At 40.1% G+C, this 20557-nt stretch overlaps 1 protein-coding gene across 25 annotated transcripts in view; it reads right to left on the bottom strand.

Annotated features, from left to right (window-relative positions):
- The window catches only part of phldb1b (pleckstrin homology-like domain, family B, member 1b), a 153744-nt gene that overhangs the window by 61545 nt on the left and 71642 nt on the right, over positions 1 to 20557 (bottom strand). For all 25 annotated transcript variants that reach the window (XM_055012306.1, XM_055012307.1, XM_055012308.1 and 22 more), the window contains one exon: positions 11541 to 11666. In XM_055012306.1, the coding sequence (XP_054868281.1) occupies positions 11541 to 11666 (126 nt within the window). The remainder of the gene's footprint in view (positions 1 to 11540; positions 11667 to 20557) is intronic.

The following is a 20557-nucleotide window of genomic DNA, read 5'->3' as shown; positions in this document are numbered from 1 at the left end:
CTGCAAAATGTTCTTTCCCTCCTGGTTTGGTTAGTGTTTGAGGAAACAGTGTCTAAAGAGTTGGATTCCCCTCACAGTCACACTGAATACAAACACTTCATGCACTGTCAGACAATTTTGAAAATGTTTTTGCAAGATCCCCTCACCCTCTAATAAATTCCCCAATTTCATCTGGTTATTTGACAGGTTCAAAAGCAACATCTAATCCACTTTTTCACCACCTAGTGCAGAAGACAGGTAAGCATGAGGGCAGAGGAAGGATTAGTGGTGAGGAAAGATGGAAGGACACAGATGAGGAGATGAACAGATAGACAGACAGCCCGGTGCTTTGGACAGGGATCAGGAGAAAATGTGCCTACATAACCCAATTACTGTGGTGGCTGAAAGCAACGTAGGACACAGGCCGGGTAATCTAATCTTAACCGTGTCTCTCTGATGTCAGCATAGTAGATTATTACCACAGAAACGCACGGCCACGTGGGAGTCACCAGCCTGGCCTTGAGGCAGGGATCAGTGCACAGATTGGGTTTTATTAATGTTAAATGAAATCTGTTTAAACTGACTTGTTGTCACTTTAAATGGAAACATGAGAATAATTGGAGTTCAAACACTGAGAGGTAATAAAAGACAGCAGAGGGATAGAGCTGTCATGTCCAACCAACAGTGATGTAATAACATTAGAAATCTGGAAATGACTGGGAGATGGAGCAAATGATAACACAAACAGAGAACACAACAGAAAAAAAATAGAGGGGTCAATTGCATCTGCTTGTGAAATGACGTTGGAGAGAGATGCCCCACTAGCAAAACTGCTTTAAAATATAGAAGCTTCACAAATAATGCATTAGCTGTGCTTTTCAGCTGAGATGGGAGCAGCTTTGCCTGCTCTCCTATAATAACACAGCCATACAATGAAGCTCTGCCTTCATGACAGCACGGCCACAATTAGATCTGAATGCATTTTCATGCAAATCGTCGTTGTGCAGGCTGCCACATTAATACACATTATCAGCCAAGCTCTGCATAAATGTCAATGTCACACCGTTTCCCACAGACAACAAACCGATTTGATTCCTACGTGCAGAGGGTGGGGTAACAGAAATAAATGCAACCGTTTGCTGAGGGAAAGCCCATGCAATGATGTCATGGGATACATACGATCGCCTCTAGTACACCATGCCGAACTTCATTTAAAATTCTGGAAATTTAATATTAGCGCACTTGCCAGTAAAGCTACGAGTCAGACACAGCAGGACTCGGGATAGTTTTATTATACAGAGGTTGTCTGCAATTCGGCATTACTTCCATCGTCATTAGGTGCCAGCAGAAATATAAACACACGTTTGGTTCAGCTGCCATTCCCCAAATCTCCCCTTACGAGGACATAATGTGATATTGTGACCAAAAGAAACAGAAGATTGTATTTCCCGAAAAGGACGTATGTATTGATCGGCTGTGTGCTGAATAAATAATTAAAGTCAAAAATGAATCGATTCAAGTATGTAAGGTTGTCCTGCAACGTGTGTGCCCTCCCAGATAAGTACATGAACATAAAACCGACAGATTGTTAATGGAGTTTGGCGTGTGACCGGTTCGTATCACTTCTGTCGCCCAAAGCTCAGGCAGTAAGCAGTAGGGTTACTCACATGAAGGAATACAACTGCGAGCCGGTCAATTTCAGAGCGGTTCACCTGCTACATGACACACACATGAGGCCCACATCCTCCGGACACCGCTAACACACCGGCTGTGACGGAGCCCTGCCGTGTCTGGCTCCACACACCGAGGGAGATATGGAGGCTCGGCACCGCCGTGATGTTTCAACCGGGATTGGGGTGCTGCCGGGCACCGCTGCTCACTACCGACCCGCTGCCGTCAAGTTACTGCAAACCTAACGCTGCTTCTCCGGTCCTGGCCTTCACATTAAAGCTCTCACTTTGTCAACGTAAACGTTAAAAACACAGTATGTTCTAAATGTGTCATCGCTAAGAACCTGTGAAGAAAAACATGCTGTCCATTTCATTGTGGCACATATGTATAGTGCCACTGGTTCTTAACTGAATATGAAAATAACAGCATTGTCATTATTTTTCTGAAAAGTGACACAATACTGACATAAGCAGTCTATTTTTACAGCACACATATGTTCAAGCATGACACAGGATATCTGATAACAGCTCTCCTTGACAGGTATTTATCCTCAAATAATAATAATTTGGCTTTACTTTGAAGGTACATGTGTCTTTCTGCTGTAGCTAACTTAACGCAGCTTCCTGTCCGGAGTGACTACTGTGGGATTTACGTGCTGTTTAAAGAGTCTCAGCATTGGTTTCATGGGTTCTCGCTAATTTTTGTCTTTATAATGAAGATTTTGTCAGTTTTAGAATAGACGGGGAGAAAGCATCAACAAATGACTGTCTGGAGAACAAACTACTACACTGTGCTGACATTTTACTGACATAAAAACTAAGGTTTCGGGGTGAATATGACCGATATTGGACTATAATTAAAATGTCCTCTGCTGGCAATGACAGGCCACAACAATATTATGTGTCTGCTGCAGTTTCAGGACCACAGTTTTAGGCCCACACTACTAGGACCTTTGTTTTTCATCACAACCCTGCCTAGTGAATTCAGTGACAGCAACAGTGTGTCCAAATTCCACCCAAATACTGCTATCTTTCCAAGTATTTAAAGTTTGAAAGGTATATTTCACACAAATAGTCCTTTCTAAGTGAGAAGTTATAGTTGTAGAGGTTAATTCCACCCAAAGCACTGCCTTTAGTTCAAGTATTTATTGCTGTAAAAGTTTTATTCCATCCAAATAGTACTTTCTAACTACAGAGTTATAGTTTGAAAGATTAATTCAACCTAAAATACAATTTTTTGTCCAAACACTTATGGTTTTAAAGGTTTATTTCAACCAGCTAGTACTTTCTAACTATATGTTATGGTTTCAAAGATATATTCCACCCAAAATACAACTTTCGTCAAGGTAATTATAGCTTTAAAGCTTTATTCAACCCAAATGCTACTTTCTGTGTTGCAATTTAACTTGGTTAAGAGATGCACATTGAGCAAACTGTATAATTAGCAAAATTAGGTCATTATTAGGTAAAATAACAATGAAATCACACACAGTGGTTTTTATAGGCTCTATATCTCAAACAGACATTTGAAAGGTTGAAAGGAGACAAGCACAGCCCCCTCAGTCAAGCTATCCATACCTGTGCTGTCCAACTAAAGTTATTACTCTGCCAAGCAATGCGGCGGAGTTATGTGACGATCGGCGTACATTTGTCTGTCTGTCTATCTGTTAGCAGCATTACTCAAAAGCAGACCAACGGATTTGGATGAAATTTTCAGGGAAGGTCAGAAATGACACAAGGACCAAGTGATTAGATTTTGGTAGTGATGCAGCTCATAGTCTGGATCCATGGATTTGTTAAAGATTTCTGTATCATTGCCAGATAGCGGCACGGCATCATCACTGTAACCATGACAACAAGTGAACACTGTCAGCTGCCTGCTGACAATCACATGATTGTGATCCTACTACAAATCGACCGCTGTGGACTTATTTGGATTTATCCGTTGGAAATGATACAAGGAACAATTGATTAAATTATGAGGGTGTTTCTGAGTCCCATCAATTCCCGCCGCCTGCTACATATTTAGGTCACGCAATTCGGCATCCGTACATAACGTACACATGCATAACACACACCTGTGCTCAGTGCAAGGTCATTTTGTTTGTGGGTACATCTATATTAAATAGCCACATTCCATAGTGTTGTGATTTCTGATCATCAATAACTAATAAATAAATGTTGCATTTCTTAAAAAAAAAAATGCTGCATTTCTGACAATACCATATGGGGGAATGAACAGCGTTGGCGGAATACTGTGCTCTCTCAGTGTTTTCTTGTTAGAAATTTTTTTAATATTAAAGAAAAAAAAACGATTCATATTCAGAATTTCCACCATGACTGCGGTCCATCTTGGTCAGAAATGTGGGTCCTTGCTTCAACATGATACTCCTTTAGTAATCCAATTTGGTATGTGGCATGATCATGAAAAGCAACGGTCCTAGATCTGTGGTCCAACAACTACAGTGCTGACAATGCTGCCTCTTCTGCTGCAGACACCTCTGTCTTAGTCACGATATGGCTTTTTGTTAGTTTTCATTACCAAAGCAAACATATTAACCTGAATAGGAACAATTTCAATGGACAGAAAAAAATAGTTTGGAATTTTCAATTGATTAAATAAAAGAACTTTGGGAGGGTGAATGAAATATAATTATTTCTACGCAGCAAAGAAATAATTGCTATGTGTGTGCAATGCCTTTTGATCACAAAACATTAACCGCAAATCCTAATTGATTCAGCATGGTGAAAAACTACAAGGAGCGATTTTCCCTCAGGATGGAAATGTGGGTTTTAACTGGTTTTGGAAACAGAAAATAAGAGGCAGGAAATATATGCATAGCCATTTAAATGGTAAAAAGATTTGTTGTTTGATGTCCAAGACTGTCCTGTCCAATTTTATTGATCAGCACTTGATTTCATTTCATAATAACAGGAAACAAAAACATCAGAGATTCAGCATGTGGTGGTGCCATACTGCAACCACAACTGCATCACAAACCTTCAGCCCTGTCTGTGTGAGCTGCTTTTTGCAGATTGTAAATCGGCCAGTGTTAGACACACCAGCCAAATTACTGGGAGATAAAGGCCTGTTACTGAAAAGAAGGCCAATGGGTGGGTGGGTGCAGGAGAGGACTGGAAACCCAGGCAGGGAGGGTGCAGAGGTGGCAGACAGTGGACTGGATCTGGGAGATGTATAAATAGTGTCTGAAAAAAGATACTGTAATTCCAGCCGTCGGCCACTTTAAGTAAGCAGCTCAGGCCTACAAAGCCGTCTGCTGGCCTGGCAGAGAAGCACAGGAAGTATCCAATCAGTGAGGAGGAGGGAGCTGAAAGACGGCTGGCTGAAGACAGACGGTCAGTGGACCATCACTGATGGCTGACTGAAAGCTTGGCAAAACTAAACAGCAGACAGGTGAATGTGGCTGGCATCACAAAGAGACAGCAGCACTGCAGAGCTGGGCTTTACAAACTTTGTAAGTACAGTTTGCACAAATGTATGGCAACAGGTGCCAATGAATGAGAGGTAGAGACACTAATGTCAGTACTGTTTACTGACTGAATTACCAAAGTAGTGCAGCAGAAAAGCATCCATCCACCACCACAGAGACCCAGATTTAATCCCAGGAGGAAGATAAAGCTGGAAACTGGACTCATCTCACCACAGAATCTTCTTCCAGTTCCTGGCTGTCCAGTTCTTGTGTGCTTGGGTCCAACGACGCCGGGCTAACCTCTGTCTCTCATCGATCAGTCACTACTTGACAGCCTTGTAGAACCTTTAGCCGTGATCTAAAAGTCAGCTACGTACCTTGCAGGTGAAACACTGGACACCAGTTTGGTTTGACCACTGCTGCTGAAGCTTCTGTGATGTCATTTGGTGGTTTTCCTGCACATGCAGATCAGGATGTGATCATTTCTTGCTGAAGAAACCCTTGGACGTCCAGATCTTGGTTTGTCTTCCAAGCTGTTAATTCGTCTGTATTTCTGCAGAGTGTATCCAACTGCTGAAGATTGCATCTGCACTTCCTGGCTATCTGGCGGCAGCTGTTCCCTTCCTGGCTGATAATCTGTATCTTCAGGTGTGTTTCCTGCGTTAGGTTTTAGCCATTTTTGTCTCTGAAGAACTTCCAAATATACTGGCTTTATGTGGACACGAAGCACGGCAACAAAAATTGTCTTTTAATAAAAAGCACAACCTTCATTAGTGGATCACTGGTACCAAAATGACCAAATATTTAACATTTCATATGTATTTTGATTGAATCAATCAATTTTGAGTTTTTAATGTCTTTTTTATGATTTGTTTAGTATGTTGGGTGTGACTGTACTAAAAGAAATTGTAGTTGAAGACCTAAGAGTGATTCTTAATGCAATGTTTCACAAATGCATGGGGTGTCTGAAAACTTTATTCCACCACTGTAGCTCCTTTCAGACACGCCCTCTGAACTGACAACAACTGAACATGTCAGCTTCACGTCTGAATGAGTACCCTGGTCACATGTAAATAAAAGTTAGAATAGCAATCTTACCAGGTCGGACATAGCAACATTTCCGTATCAATTCCAACACAGCACAAGTCTGAACTGCATGCTGTCACGTCAACAGACAGGCATGCACAACATCACAGCAACTTTTAAATGTCAGAAATGTTTGAGGAGGACTTTGTACATATATCCGCACAAATATTGATCTAAAGACATCACAGAGAGGAAAAGAATCGCAAAAGACCTTTCTCATTCACTTTGGTCTACAATAGCACATCTATAACTAGAAAAGCACTCAGAGAATGCAGTACTCCGCCAAGGCTGCTCAGTTGAAGTATCATTTCCGACGGATGAAATATTTAATTAAAAATGACCTTGTGCTGAGTACAGGCATGTGTTATGCATGTGCATGTTATGTATGGATACCGAATTGCATGTAAATTATTCTTATAAAGGTCTGTTGATCAGTTCATCACTTTTGGCAAGCCTTTGCTTTGCTACTGTTAAAATAACCGGTCCCTCCATGCTTTTATTTTGAAGGCGTATTTTAATGTTACAGGCTTTTATTTTGTCACCATTCCAGTGGCACAGAAAGTGTTTATCTAAGAAGCGGTTTCTTGACATGATGAAGACGCTGCCAAAAGGTCCAAAAATTCACATAAAGATGAAAGAAGATGGTTCCACGCTGTTGCTGTCTAGTAAAGGATGTGTAAAAACTTATAAACACCTAGCTGCAATGGGGACAAGCTCCTACGGTGTTTCCTGAAGAAAGGAGTGAAGGACAGAAAGGTGAGTTTGTGTTCAAAATAAGGCTGACGGCTGAACGCAAATAAAGGCTTTGTGAAACATCAGGAGCTTCACCATTGTCTGGCTGGGGTTTGCTACATACATGACCTAAATATGTAGTGGGTGGCAGGAATTGATGGGACTCAGAAACACCCCACAGTTTAATCATTTGTTCCTTGTATGATTTCCAACGGAAAACCAGTCATTTTGTAATAGGATCGTAATCATGTGATCGTCGGCAGGTAACTTCACGTCATGGTTACAGTGACGCCATGCCGGCAGCTATATCTGGCAAAGGGAAATCCTTAACAAAGCAGTGGATCCAGACTATAAGCCACATCACTGGCAAAATCTAATCACTTGGTACTTGTGTCATTTCTGACCTTCGCATGAAAATCTCATCCAAATCTGTTGGTCTGTTTTGGAGTAATGTTTCACACAGACAGACAGACAGACAGATAGATTCACAGACAAACGTACGCCGATCGTCACATAACTCTGCCGTTCCTTGGCGGAGTAACAAATTCAAATGTCCGTAAAAATAAAATTTTACTTGGACGAAAACAGAGACAGTTAAAATTAACAAGATCCATCCAAAAATGTTGTACTTGAGGTTTTGACAAAATGTTTACAGGAGCTTTAGTTTGTTGCTTCCAGCTGTTTTATGAGTCTTTCCTCTAAGTGTAATAAATACCTGCAGCATTGAACAGCAGCAGGATCCATTTGAACATCTCCAGACAGAGAGAGCTGAGCACATTTACAGACGAACAATAGCACCAGGAACTTCATTATTACTTAGAATTTTAATTATCCCTGACAAGGACTCAATTAAGCAATAATTATAGAGGTACAAAAATTCTATACTATACTAGTGCTAGGTCAGAATCATAGACTGTATAGAAAAGATGCATGTGGACACCATGACTGTTTGAAGCTTCAAGTTTGGAATTTGGCTGTCATCCTCTTGCCTCTTTTAAAACCAGATGTGATGATCAAGTGGTGGATCTTACTGAATATGAGGCATCCAGAGCCCTCGGGTCATCAGGGACAGGTTTACTATGTGCTCCCAGAATCAGAACCAAAAATAGCGAAGCAGCATTCAGCTATTATGAGTTTGCTCCTCACCTGTGGAGCAAACTTCCTGAACACCTGAGGTCTGCTCAAACTGTCGGCTCTTTTAAATCAGGCCTGAAAACCAGATTGTTAACTGCAGCTTTCTCTTAGATGGTCAATCCGTTTTCTTGTCTTTTAATACACTTTTATGATCTCAATGTCTACTTTACTGTTTTATTTCTATGATTTTAATCTATGTCTACCTTTAAATCATTTTTCGGAATGTATTTCTTTGCCATTGTAGAGCACCTTGAATTGTCTTGTGTATGAATTGTGCGATACAAATAAACCTGCCTTGAGAACTCAACATTATACATGGTGATAGAGTAGCAGCCTGTCAATGACAAGGTAGCCCTGCTCTAAAACATACCCTGCTTTAGCATCTATTTTACTCTAAATGGGATCATAATTTACAAAAGGAACATCATGCTGTATTCAAAAAAATCTTGAAATTAGTGACTAAGACTGTAATCTCACCAGGTAAATGTTTACTGAGTTAACAGATCAAGGAAGAAGCAGGGTCATTTTCTCATAGACTTCAATACAAACTGATTTATTTCTGCAACCAGAGGAGTCACCCCCTGCTGGCTGTTAGAAAGATTGCGACATTTAGACCTTAACTCTAGATCCATCTTGTATATACTGTCTATGGCCAGAACTCTTGAGGGCCAATAAAAAAAGGAAAAGACCAAGGATCTGCATCACATATTTCCCTCTGTGTATGTGTGTGTGACACCAACTGTCAGCCAGACAAACACTTTCATGCATGAGCTCTGTGGGGTTTAAAACTGAAAGGACATAAAGATACAATTTTCCAGTTGTTCTGTATTTAGTAGAGAGAGTACTTTTCCTGGAATGTGGTGTCCAGTGCACTGTAGACATCCCTACTCAGTCGAATGGCCCATTATCAGTGCATATCACTCTCATATAAATGGGCCAGTAGGGAGCTCCTTCACCTTTCAGTTCACTCAGTACTACACAATGTAGGTCCCTACAGGCCCATTTATGTGAGAATGGTTTGCACTGACAAACGACCATTTAATGGGCTGATAACATTTGAATCACGTGCACATTCATAGCACTGCCCAAGTGACAAGCTCGGAAAGATTTTGAAGATTGAATTCTAGTCTACCTCTCAAATAAGGTGCCTACAGGGGGTCCTCGGTTTACAACGCCCTCGACCTATGGCATTTCATTGTTATGTCAGAACTGGTTACGTGGAAATAGCTGGCAAGCGGAGTGGAAAATACGTTATCACGCGTCGCTATAAGATGACTTTGTTTCCATTCTTCGGTTGTACGCCGCCTTGGATTGTGCTACATTCGCTAACTTTTTGCCCTTCATTAAGGCTCCCAATCGTAAGTCAGACTCTTCGGATGCTTCAAAGAAAAGGAAAGCCGTCTCTATGGAAGTGAAATTAGACAAAATAATAAAATGCTTGGAACAGGGCGAAACACCGATGAACATCAGTCTAGTTGTAAAAACAGGTCAACATATTGTAGCGACCCTCTGTGATGAATGAGTGAGACTTTATCTGATTCTCTGGGGGTTTATTGAACCTTCACACAGGATACTATGGCCCGTAGCCAACGCCAGAATAACTAGAAAAACCCCATAACTTAGCTCCAGAATTAGCCGCCATTCCCTGCTCTTAAATGCTCGACACACACTCCGGCACAGAGCAACACACACACACACACTCACTACTGCTGACACTCAGCCAATCAGAGGTGAGCTAACTAAACATGCCACGTTCACTGACATTAGGTAAATCTCGAACTGAACAATAAACATTGAAACCTCAACATCAACAACAATATCAGCCCGTTACAATATTCTGTTATCTTCTTGTAAAATGATTCATACATGCATGAAAGCCGTTGGTATTCATGACTTTTCCGAAGAACTGATCGATATTGTGAAGCATGCAACGGCTTTGTTTACATTTTCGCCATAACATGATACACATGACAGTTTTGTTTACATTTTCACTGGAGTTCCGACTTACGGCGAAAATCAACTTACATCAATCTGTAGGAACAGAACTCCGACATAGGTCGAGGACCCCCTATACTTTGTCAGATGGTCAGTTAAGTTCAGAAACCTGGCCTTAATACTGTACATTGTCAGAATTTAGTTTTGATGTGCATGTTGCAAACTACAAACTAGTATTATTGTTTAATTTGTACAAGCTGTGAATTGTATAATTCCTTAGTTTAGTTGGGTTGGACCTCCATAATAGCTCTGGTCCGTGAATTCACACAGAGATAACAAGTGCCATTTTCAAGTCTTTGCAAGCTGATATGATAGATATACCCAGTTTATCATGGGAGTGGTATAAGCAGTCTTCATCTGAACACAGCTCAGGAATGCATAATTGGTACGTTTCTAAACAACGGAAGGCTTTCATTAGTGGATCAGGAAGTCCACAGCAGCCAGCATGCCTGCGTGCTATACTTATCCACTGGTGGAAGGCAGCGTCAACAGTGAAAGGAGGGAAATAACAAGATGCTGTGACAGTTCTCTGGTAGCAGAACTGGCCAAGAGAAGGTACATTTACAGTTGTGTGTCTGCCAGGAGGAACACTCATAACACACACACACACACAAACGCAAGCAGCTGAAAACTTTGCCTGGAGACGCAGTGGAATGAGATGCTCATAAAACATGCATAGTGTGAACTCCAGCACCAGGTCCCAGCTGGCCACCATTCAGGCTTCAGGGTTCAACGGTACTGCATTTTAAAGGCTCATACTGACAAGGGTCTTGGAACTGAGCTACAAACAGAAATAAATGGCAATCCATGCTTTTGCTGAATGCAGTTATATAAAAGTGACAATTTCTATGCTTAAAATGATGAGAAGTTTCTGTTTTCCATGTAATATTTCTTATTTCAGAATTGAAAAGTAACTGAAAGCAACTCAATTTAGTCTTTAAATGGATTTGCAACTCATGCAACAATGCAAAAGGAAACATAATGCCTGATTTTAAACCAGAAATAATTTATAAAACTTCAAGGAATTATTAAAAGAAAGCCATACGAAGAAAATGAAGTGGCATTGCAGGTTACAAGACAATTTTTAAAGCCCTATACTTATACTGTGTATCACCAAGTAACACTGTTCCTTCTCCAGACTGCCTTGCGTTACTACGCTTCCTCCACCCTTGCCAGGTTATAAAAAGAGAAAAATGCCTGCAGTTTACTGCTGTACAAACATCCACCTGTAAAATACACTGCCCTGCTGCTCCACCTCCACCACCAGCCTCTAACAATCTGGCCATTCATCCATACAGGCCAGGCTGAAACTGGAACTTCAGGAGAAAAATGCTCTTTTCAGATCTTATTATTCAGGGGACAAAAGGCCAGTGTGTTTTTATTAACAACAAGCTGTGTTTGTGGAAGAAGTAAGAACTAACATTAAGGTTAGTAGTAGTGCTCCTGAGCTAAAACACAGCACACAAACGCACATGTATGGTGAAATACGAGCACATATAAACATATACAGTACCTGTGCACAGTCTGTAGTCCCCACTGGAGACACCTCCTCCCTGGGGCATCATGCTCTTCATCCTGAAGGCTTCCTCAGGGTGGTTGAAGCGAAAGAAGGCCGATTGGCCAAAACACAGCATACAGCCTGGAAAACAGCACAAATACTAATATATTCATTTTATTCCACACAACTTTTACAAAAAAACAACAATTTAAAGTTTTGGAGATTTACTGACAACATACAGTACAGGTTAGTAAAGCTTAAACTCAAAGAAATGTGGCATCAGTGCACTACAGCTTCAAGGTGGCTCATTATGTGTTTTCTAGCGTATAAAAATTACCAAGAGTTCTATAATGCAGTTAGAAGAAGAGACTCTGATCATTGATTTTGTGGTGACATTTTGAATAATTTAGTTATTTACTGAAAAACATTTCGACTGTAACAACAAGCGAGGCAACTACACAGCAGACAGTGCTTTTTTATACTTTCTTACAATATAATTCATCACAATAACAGTGCTTTGTATTTCATGAATTTATCCTTTTTTATATTAAATATTACATCATCTTAACCCTCATCAGTACACGTGACAAAACCTACTTCATCTGTAAACTTGGCATCCAGCTGGACCCCATCTGTTTCATATTTCTGTACCTGTCCATATCCTCTCAATGTATATTTTCCTAAAACGTGTGTCGTCCACAGATACAAATATGAAAGAAACAATGAAATTGCTATTGATGATTAAAAACGTGTATTGCTTACAGTGTAAGTGCAAGAACTCCTGAATTGAAATGAAACACAATGCAACTGAAGCAGTCATCACAAGAGCAGCATAACACAAACATACATAAATAAAAGATGCACAGTCCGGCTGGGGTCCCCATGTACCCCAAATGATATTTTTATAAATACACTACAAACCTGGTTCTAACATCTAACTCTCAGAAAGAAAGCAAATATCCACATAACCCAAATGAGCAATCGCTTAAATCTGCATGTGTGTCTTGTAACAGCATCCAGGGTGGGCAGAAGCACAGAGGACTGTCATTGTAGCCAACAGAGAGGTAAGTAAGGTGAATATCAGGCATCAGAGCTGTTCTGACAGCATCAGGGACAAAAGCAGTGCAAAGTGCTCAAACACAAACCAACAGCAGAGAGGCTGTGCTGACTCAGACTGCACTGTTTACCATCACCAAGACAAAGCATGAGGGCACACAGTCAATGTCACACTGTTAAACTAATGCCTGAGGAGACCTGGAGCTGAGGAACTGCAGCCAATGGATAACTGATCTTTAAGAGGAATAAAAGTTTGGGAGACATCTCTTATTTTCACAAAAAAAACACACATATTTGTATTGAAAAATGTCAATTTTTTTCCACTCTGGATAACAGGATGCTGCATGAGAAACATAAATGATTTTAGTTTGTAAAATACTCCCACAATCAAATAAATTTGTCTTCTCTCACTGAAATGGAATCCCATCGGTTTACACATCTAATCTGCCTCGCCCTAACATCCTCCTCCTGCAGGAAATACATCCAATTAAGTAGATAAGATGCTCTACAAATGCTGCAACAACAGATATTTAAGTAAACAACCTGATGACAGTGCTCTATTTAAGAATACAGAATGATACTTTTCAAAGTACTGTGTTTTCAGTTTGCCAGATGTTAAGTAACTGGGGCAACTGCATCAAAGTGTACCGCATTTAAGATTTTTACATATATTTCAGATATCTGGCATTATTTAATATTATCAGGCTAATTGTTCTGATCATTTACATGTTTTGATAGGTGCACTTTAAAGCTGCAGTAATCAAAAATGTACAACTTCCATGGCTCAAATAACTTGTTGAAATGAAAAGAGAAACAAAAAGAGTCTAAGAGCCCTAGACTGTCACATGACTGTTCCCATCTGTCACTCAGAGGCCACACCCTTATTTTTGGTAACTTTGCAAACTAAAAAAAAAATGGATGAGTCACATAAAAATCCATCATCTAGTTCTCATGAACAAGGAAAGAAGCTATAAGACACCAAAACAGTTTTTTTGTACCAGGCTGTGAACATGCTTATTTCTACTGTCAAGTTGGGATTTTAACATTGGGGTCTGTGGGGATGATTGCCTTTTGGAGCCAGCCTCAAGTGGACATTCAAGGAACTACAGTTTTAAGAACTTCCTTTTACAGTTCTGGAAGTTGACCCTTGGTAGGTATGCAACTGTCACTGAACAAAAAGATGTTTTTTGGGGTTTTTTTTATTGCTTACAGATTCCTACCATTGCCCTAAGTGACAAAAAAATAATCAGTTATAGCATGTGCAAGTTTCCCACTGCTACTTTGAAATGTCATACTCTAAGCAGACATGCCAATAGTCACATGCATTTTGAAGCACTCAGAAATCTACCCATTATGTATGTTATTCCAGTCCATGCTGTGGTTGCTTTAGCTCGTCTACTCCTGCACAATTACTGTACAGTGCCATTGTTGCTTGTGGTTGAAGGTGTCTCCACAGCAGTCATTAGTTAGAAACTGACACTGCTGATGCTCAAACTGATCAGGCCTCTACTCACTTGCACGATACAGCTCAAAGCAACAAACACACCGGGTCTCTATGGTAATATCAGTCACATCCACCTACTATCTGATTTGAAATGTCAGAACACACAATGCACAGAACTAATTCAGCTCTTTCATGAGCCATGAGCTCGATAACAGATAAGCAATCGCATGTTTATGGCTTTCTCAATATAGCACCATTGTGTCTGGCTGAGATTATGAGGGAAAGGTCTTCCGGTCCTGCCACAGATAAGATCACTGCCTGTCGTCATGAGGCCTGAGGTAGAGGCGGAAACTTCTCCATCACGGAGGAGGCTGTGGTGATGTACAACAGAGCCAGATGCCCTTTTATTATGGACAGACATACACTGACAGCCTGGGAAGAAAACACCTGATTGCATCACGAACTGCGTGCAAAGACACATCCGATGGAAAACAGGTGTTTGCTCAGCTTTGACAAGTGGTGTCAACATGCAGCCCAGAAATGACAGAAGAAGAAAATGACAGATGTTGAGGGCACAAGAGGATGAAATGCCACTGCAAATTTAACACACTACATTTGACTAGAATACACTTTTTGCTATGTCTCTTATGAATATGTGTATTAGGAGCAGCTGACACAAAATACTTCTTCAAGCGCATCCATCTTTACTTCCATTATCCAAATCAGCTTACCCTCTGTAGACCTGTGAAGTGGTGGGATACACCTTTGACAGAATGGCATTCTATTACACATCTTTGGATAGAAGGAGGTAACCACCCACAGGGAAAACATGCAAAGTTAGTGAAAGTTGTGTGACTATAAAATAAGTTCTGATGAGGTACGGTCAACTTTGCACTTTGGTTCTGGTGTATTAATGGACAAATTAGCTTGTACTATGTCTGTACACTAGACGATTGAAGGACATCAACATGAATCCTTCCTTCACCCAATGGGACAAAGGCATTTCTACAACAGCTACTTTCAATAAAGTAGTTGTTTGCAAAACTCAGCACTGTATAATTACAAAATGAAAACAGCTTTAAAACTAGAAAAGCACTCAGAGAATACTCTGCCAAGGCTCTTCATTCCCCCATATGGCATTGTTAGAAATGCAGCATTTGTTTATTAGTTATTGATGATCAGAAATCACAGCAAGGCAGAATGTGACCATTTAATACAGATGTACCCACAAACAAAATGACACTGCGCTGAGCACAGGTGTGTTATGCATGTGTACGTTATGTACGGATACCGAAACACATGACCTAAATATATAGCAGGCAGTGGGAATTGATGGGACTCAGAAACACCCCCACAATGTAATCAACTGTTCCTTGTGTCATTTCTGACCTTCCCTGAAAATTTCATCCAAAGCCTCCTAACATTTGTTTGCAGACTTAAATCAAATTGTATAAACTTGGCAAAACTCAGTTTCTCAGTCAAAAAGGCCTTGGTGCCTGTGTCATTAAGTACCGTGCTAGTACCAAATACCACTTAAATTGAGACTTTATATTGGTATAATAAAATCCACATGCCTTCATGATCAGTCTACAGTTCTAATTCAATTTTTTTTTCACCATAAGTATCTGTATGAAGTGGTGCAGAGGCTGGTTTTAAAAATTTCCATCAGCATTCCCTTCAGCGGTTACAACACCATCCTCTGCATAATTTTGGTCGGTATTTTCCACAGTTCATACTGTTTCTGTCGATATTTGGAAGTCTCATCAGCAGGAAAATGAGCGCACCATCAGTCTATTCGTGAAAGAGAAAAAACATGCTGAATAGGATATTTCAAAGTAGTCATCAGGATGTTAATACTGCGGTCTGCAGAGCCACGTCAGCTCTGCCACCGTGTCTTCATGCTCTCCACTTCAGCAGTCATCCGACTCCTTCACCTATCTCCTGTTTCCTCTGGATTGTGCCAGCAGCGCTCTCCTGCCTCCACCTCCCTGACTCACAGCACACACAGCTCCTACCCCTGACGTGCACTAACATGATCTCCCTGGTGAAGATCAATTCAGGCACTTCCAAAGGAAATACTGCTTAAAAGAACGTAGCTTGAAGCGGCATGTATCTGACACTGTCATGACAAACTCATCGCTCACACTGAGAGCTGGAGGGATTTGGTGACGGCTCTGTGGCACACTGCGTCATTTTTACTCAGCAGTTCTGTCAAACAATGAACGTGTCTGTTGAAGGGTTTGGAAAAAACAATGATGACTAAGGTGAAGAACTGTACCTGCAACAGCAGTGTTTGTTATGATGGACTTACTGCCAATATGGGCCTGTCATTAGGATCGAATGACAACCATGTATCAGTTAATGTCATGTTGTTTGGTTGTATATCCATTACTGATGATATAAAAGCCCCTACCTTAAAGAAATATAGCATTTCACGTAAAACTTGCAGACGTTTTCACATCCCCAGTCTAGGCTATGCTAATTAGTAAATGCTAGCGTAATGGGATGATAAAAATTAAGATTATGACCATGGTAAATATTATACCTGCCACAAAAATAGCATATTACCATTAGCATTGTTAGCACACTGTTGTTTATCTCATTTATCTCAAAGCACCACAGACTAAAGTCTTACAAAATTGCTAGCATACTACTTCTTTTTGAGCTCATACTACTTAAAAAACAAAAATTGGCATCAGTGAATCACAGCTTCAAGATGGAAATGCCCAGCCATGGCATTAAATGCTTATTTTGCTCATTATGTATTTTCTAGTGTATAAAATCACCAAGAGTTCTTTAATGAAGTTAGAAGAACAGACTCAGAGCATTGATTTTGTGGTGAAATATTGGATAATTTAGTTATTTACTGAAAAAAATACAACTGTTACAATGAGCTAGACAACAGACAGTGCTTTTCTATACTATGTTACAATATAATTCATCATAATAACAGTGCTTTGTATTTCATGAATTTATCATAAGTCCTTTTATATGTAAAATGTCACAAAGTGTTAAACTGAAATAAACTATGATAAAACTTAGGCTTCTGACCATGGTGAATATTATATCTGCCACTACCATTATCATTGTTAGCACACTGTTTTTATCATTTATCTCAAAGCACCACAGTGTCCGAGTACAGTCTCTCTCTGCTAACAAACCACTTCCTTTTGAGCTCATACTACTTAAGCAGTGAGCTCTGGTTATTTTCATAGTCAGCAGCAGTAAATGAATAACAGAACGTGTCAGATAATCATTATATTAACACAACTCTACATACATAAAATTCAAATTTCAATAACTCAATTTGTTAGATTTAAATTACCACATAATTTGTTTGCAATCAAGTACTGGACAGTAACTAGCAATTATTTTCATTAATAATTTGTGTGTTAAGTTAATTTGATTAGGTAGTAATGTAGTGGGAAAATGTGCATCAATATTTCAAGGTCGAATAACAATTTCTTGTACCGTTTGTTGCACAACATAAAGTCCAAAACACCAGAACCCTAAAAGGAGCAAGTTAGCATGTTTCAACTAAGATTAAGTATGCATTCCAATAGCAATAGTAATAGTAATACTGTTATATTTGCATGAGTATAAACAAGCTTAAGCACAAGCCACCAAGAACACACACACAGACAGACGACACTATGCACTACATACTGCAACGAAGGTTAGAAAGTTAGACAGAAGATGTTAGCATATGCTAACATAAATGGACAAGGGTTTTCTAATCATCAATTAGCCTTTCAACACCATTAGCTAACACAATGTAGCATTAGAACACAGGAGTGATGGTTGCTGGAAATGTTCCTCTGTACCTTTATGTAGATATTCCATTAAAAATCAGCTGTTTCCAGCTAGAATAGTCATTTACCACGTTAACAATGTCTAGACTGGATTTATGATTCATTAAATGTTATCTTCATTTTAAAAAAAATGTTTGTTTTTTTCAAAAATAAGGACACTTCTAAGTGACCCCAAACTTCTGAACGGTAGTGTACATTTAAAATTTGTCATCACTTTTAGCATGCAGCACACTAAATAGACTTGTACCATCACTCTCAAGACTTTTTTTTTTTTTCAAAATTGTCGCCTCTGGCTGAAATTGAAATTCCCAACTTTTGTGTGGAGGCTGTTGCTCTGTGAGGCCGCATGCATGCGTGAGGAATCTGCCATACACTGGGTAGCTGTGAGTAAATCACACTCAGCACAGACAGCATGCTTCAGCGTGGTGTTGCTGCGCCGTGGATCCACACACATGCAGGCCACAGCGGTGCAGCAGCCACCAGAGGCTGATGGATGAGGGAAGACGTTTCTCCTGCTCCCCACGCTTCTCTCAGCTAAAACTGCTGCTGGCAGCTGACAGTCACTCTGCTGCCCCCGAGAGAGCCTGACCCTGCACCGTCAGTGTGTGTGTGTGTGTGTGTGTGCGTGTGTGTGTGTGTGTGTGTGGTCACTGACAGTATAGAGGCCACCAGGGATCAGAATGCGATGATCCAGCAAAGCAGAGAGAACACATGGTTCATACACAAAAAAACACATGCTCATTCAGAGACGGTGGCGAGCGTGTACCATTCGACACTGTGGTACAGCACTGTCCTAGGAAATAACAGGATGTAGTGGAAGCTAACACCACGCAGAGCACTTCACCCATCTCTGTAACTGCAGAATGGATTTCACCACAATTTAGGTGCAAAAAGTGCCCAGACAGGAGGTCATTTACTTTTGTTTCCTTTGTGTGAAGGAAAACAAGACTCTCACCGTTCAATAAGTCATAGAAATCCATCATCAAATGAAACATAAGTTGGACGAAAAAGCTTTACAATTACAGACAATCATCTTAATGCTTGGCAGTCAGACTCAGTGGAAGACACTAAAAAAAACATCAGCTCCTCCTTGAACACAAATCATTTTTGAAGCTCTATGAATTTGATGACATTGGAACACTATCCTTCAGCAGTGTATGCAGACTGTCTGTCTAAAACCACCTTTATGGGACACAAGTAATTCAAGATGCATTAGTGCGCACTAACTATGGACATACAAAACATCAATCGGAATTGGCAGGAGATTAAACATTTTTCATAGCTTTAATGGTAACCCATTTTGAGCAATGGCCTTTACATGTAGATTCAATCACTGCCTCTCTACATTGTTAGTGGCAGAGTCCGCCATTACCACACTGGGTTCCAATTGCTTCCTTACTCTTGTAAAATTATAAGAGACAATACATCCTGTAAACCTGAATTGTACAACTGCACTTACAACTCATGGATCATGTAATTTTTGAAATAGTTACAGCTTTGAGGTAAAAAACCTACGATGTGTGAACTGAAAGGGTGAACTATCATTGTTGTAGCAGGGTTTGACCAGTTTCACTCCTTAACATTTGGGGTGGGAAATATACAGCAGGGTTACGTAAGCAACCAGAGTTTGGATTGTTCAGCAAGAATCATGTCAGCTTCAAAGAAATAGGTGACAAGCAAATATTTACTCCGCCAAGGAATGCGGTGGAGTTATGCGACGATCAGCGTTGGTTTGTCTGTCTGTTAGCAACATTATTCAAGATTTACAAGAAATTTTCAGGGAAGGTCAGAGATGATACAAGGACCAAGTGATTAGATTTTGGCAGTGATGCGGCTTATAGTCTAGATCCATGATTTCTGTATCATTGTGACATAGCAGCACGGCGTCACTGTAACTATGACAACAAGTGAACACTACATCAGCTGCCTGCTGATGATCACATGATTGTGATCCTACTACAAATCCACCGCTGCGGACTGATCAGGACTTATCTGTTGGAAATGATACAAGGAATGAGCAGTCTTGGTGGAGTGAACTACTCTTTATAGTCATAGTTTAGAGATATTGTGTAGTTTATAGTTTTTATATAGCTTTATTTATGGCCAGACTTCACTGTTCTCTCTCCTACAAGAGCTGTATTAAGTTACTGCAAACGTTGCACATCTCTGTGTGCTGTTTTAAATTAAAGCATTCAACAAATCAAAAAAGCTGAAATCTTATGAAATGTAACTATAAAGTTGAGTTAATGAGGTTCTATTTTTAACCCTCCTATGTTTTTGTTTTTGTTTTTTTTAACTTATGAGCTCCAACACTACCCTGTATCTCAACACTTAACAATCTTGAACTTTACAGAGACGAGCACATCATGACATTTTCAAGGAAACCCATTAATAAATATGGAGACTCTGACCTTTAAAAAGAGTATTTTCTAACGTATGATTGAATCACACACCAGTACTAATGTGATATTTTCTTAATCAATCTATCTGCTTTCAGGTTTCGATGAAATGCTGTCAAGGAAGTCCATTACTGGCAGTCTCTTGATGCCAATTAGCACTCATCAATTCAGCCATTACAACACCGCACAGCTACTTATCATGATGGATCCTCCCGCTGCGAGGAGACACACTTCAGGGAGCATCAGACGACACAGACCCACAAAATAAGTGTAGATTTATGGTGCAGTGAGACATGGAGTATTTATCTAGGTCCCTGGAAC

This window comes from Amphiprion ocellaris, chromosome 7, assembly GCF_022539595.1.
Source record: "Amphiprion ocellaris isolate individual 3 ecotype Okinawa chromosome 7, ASM2253959v1, whole genome shotgun sequence".
NCBI lineage: Eukaryota > Metazoa > Chordata > Actinopteri > Pomacentridae > Amphiprion > Amphiprion ocellaris.
Note: the sequence above shows the minus strand (reverse complement) of the source record. Positions and strands in the feature narration are given on the sequence as shown.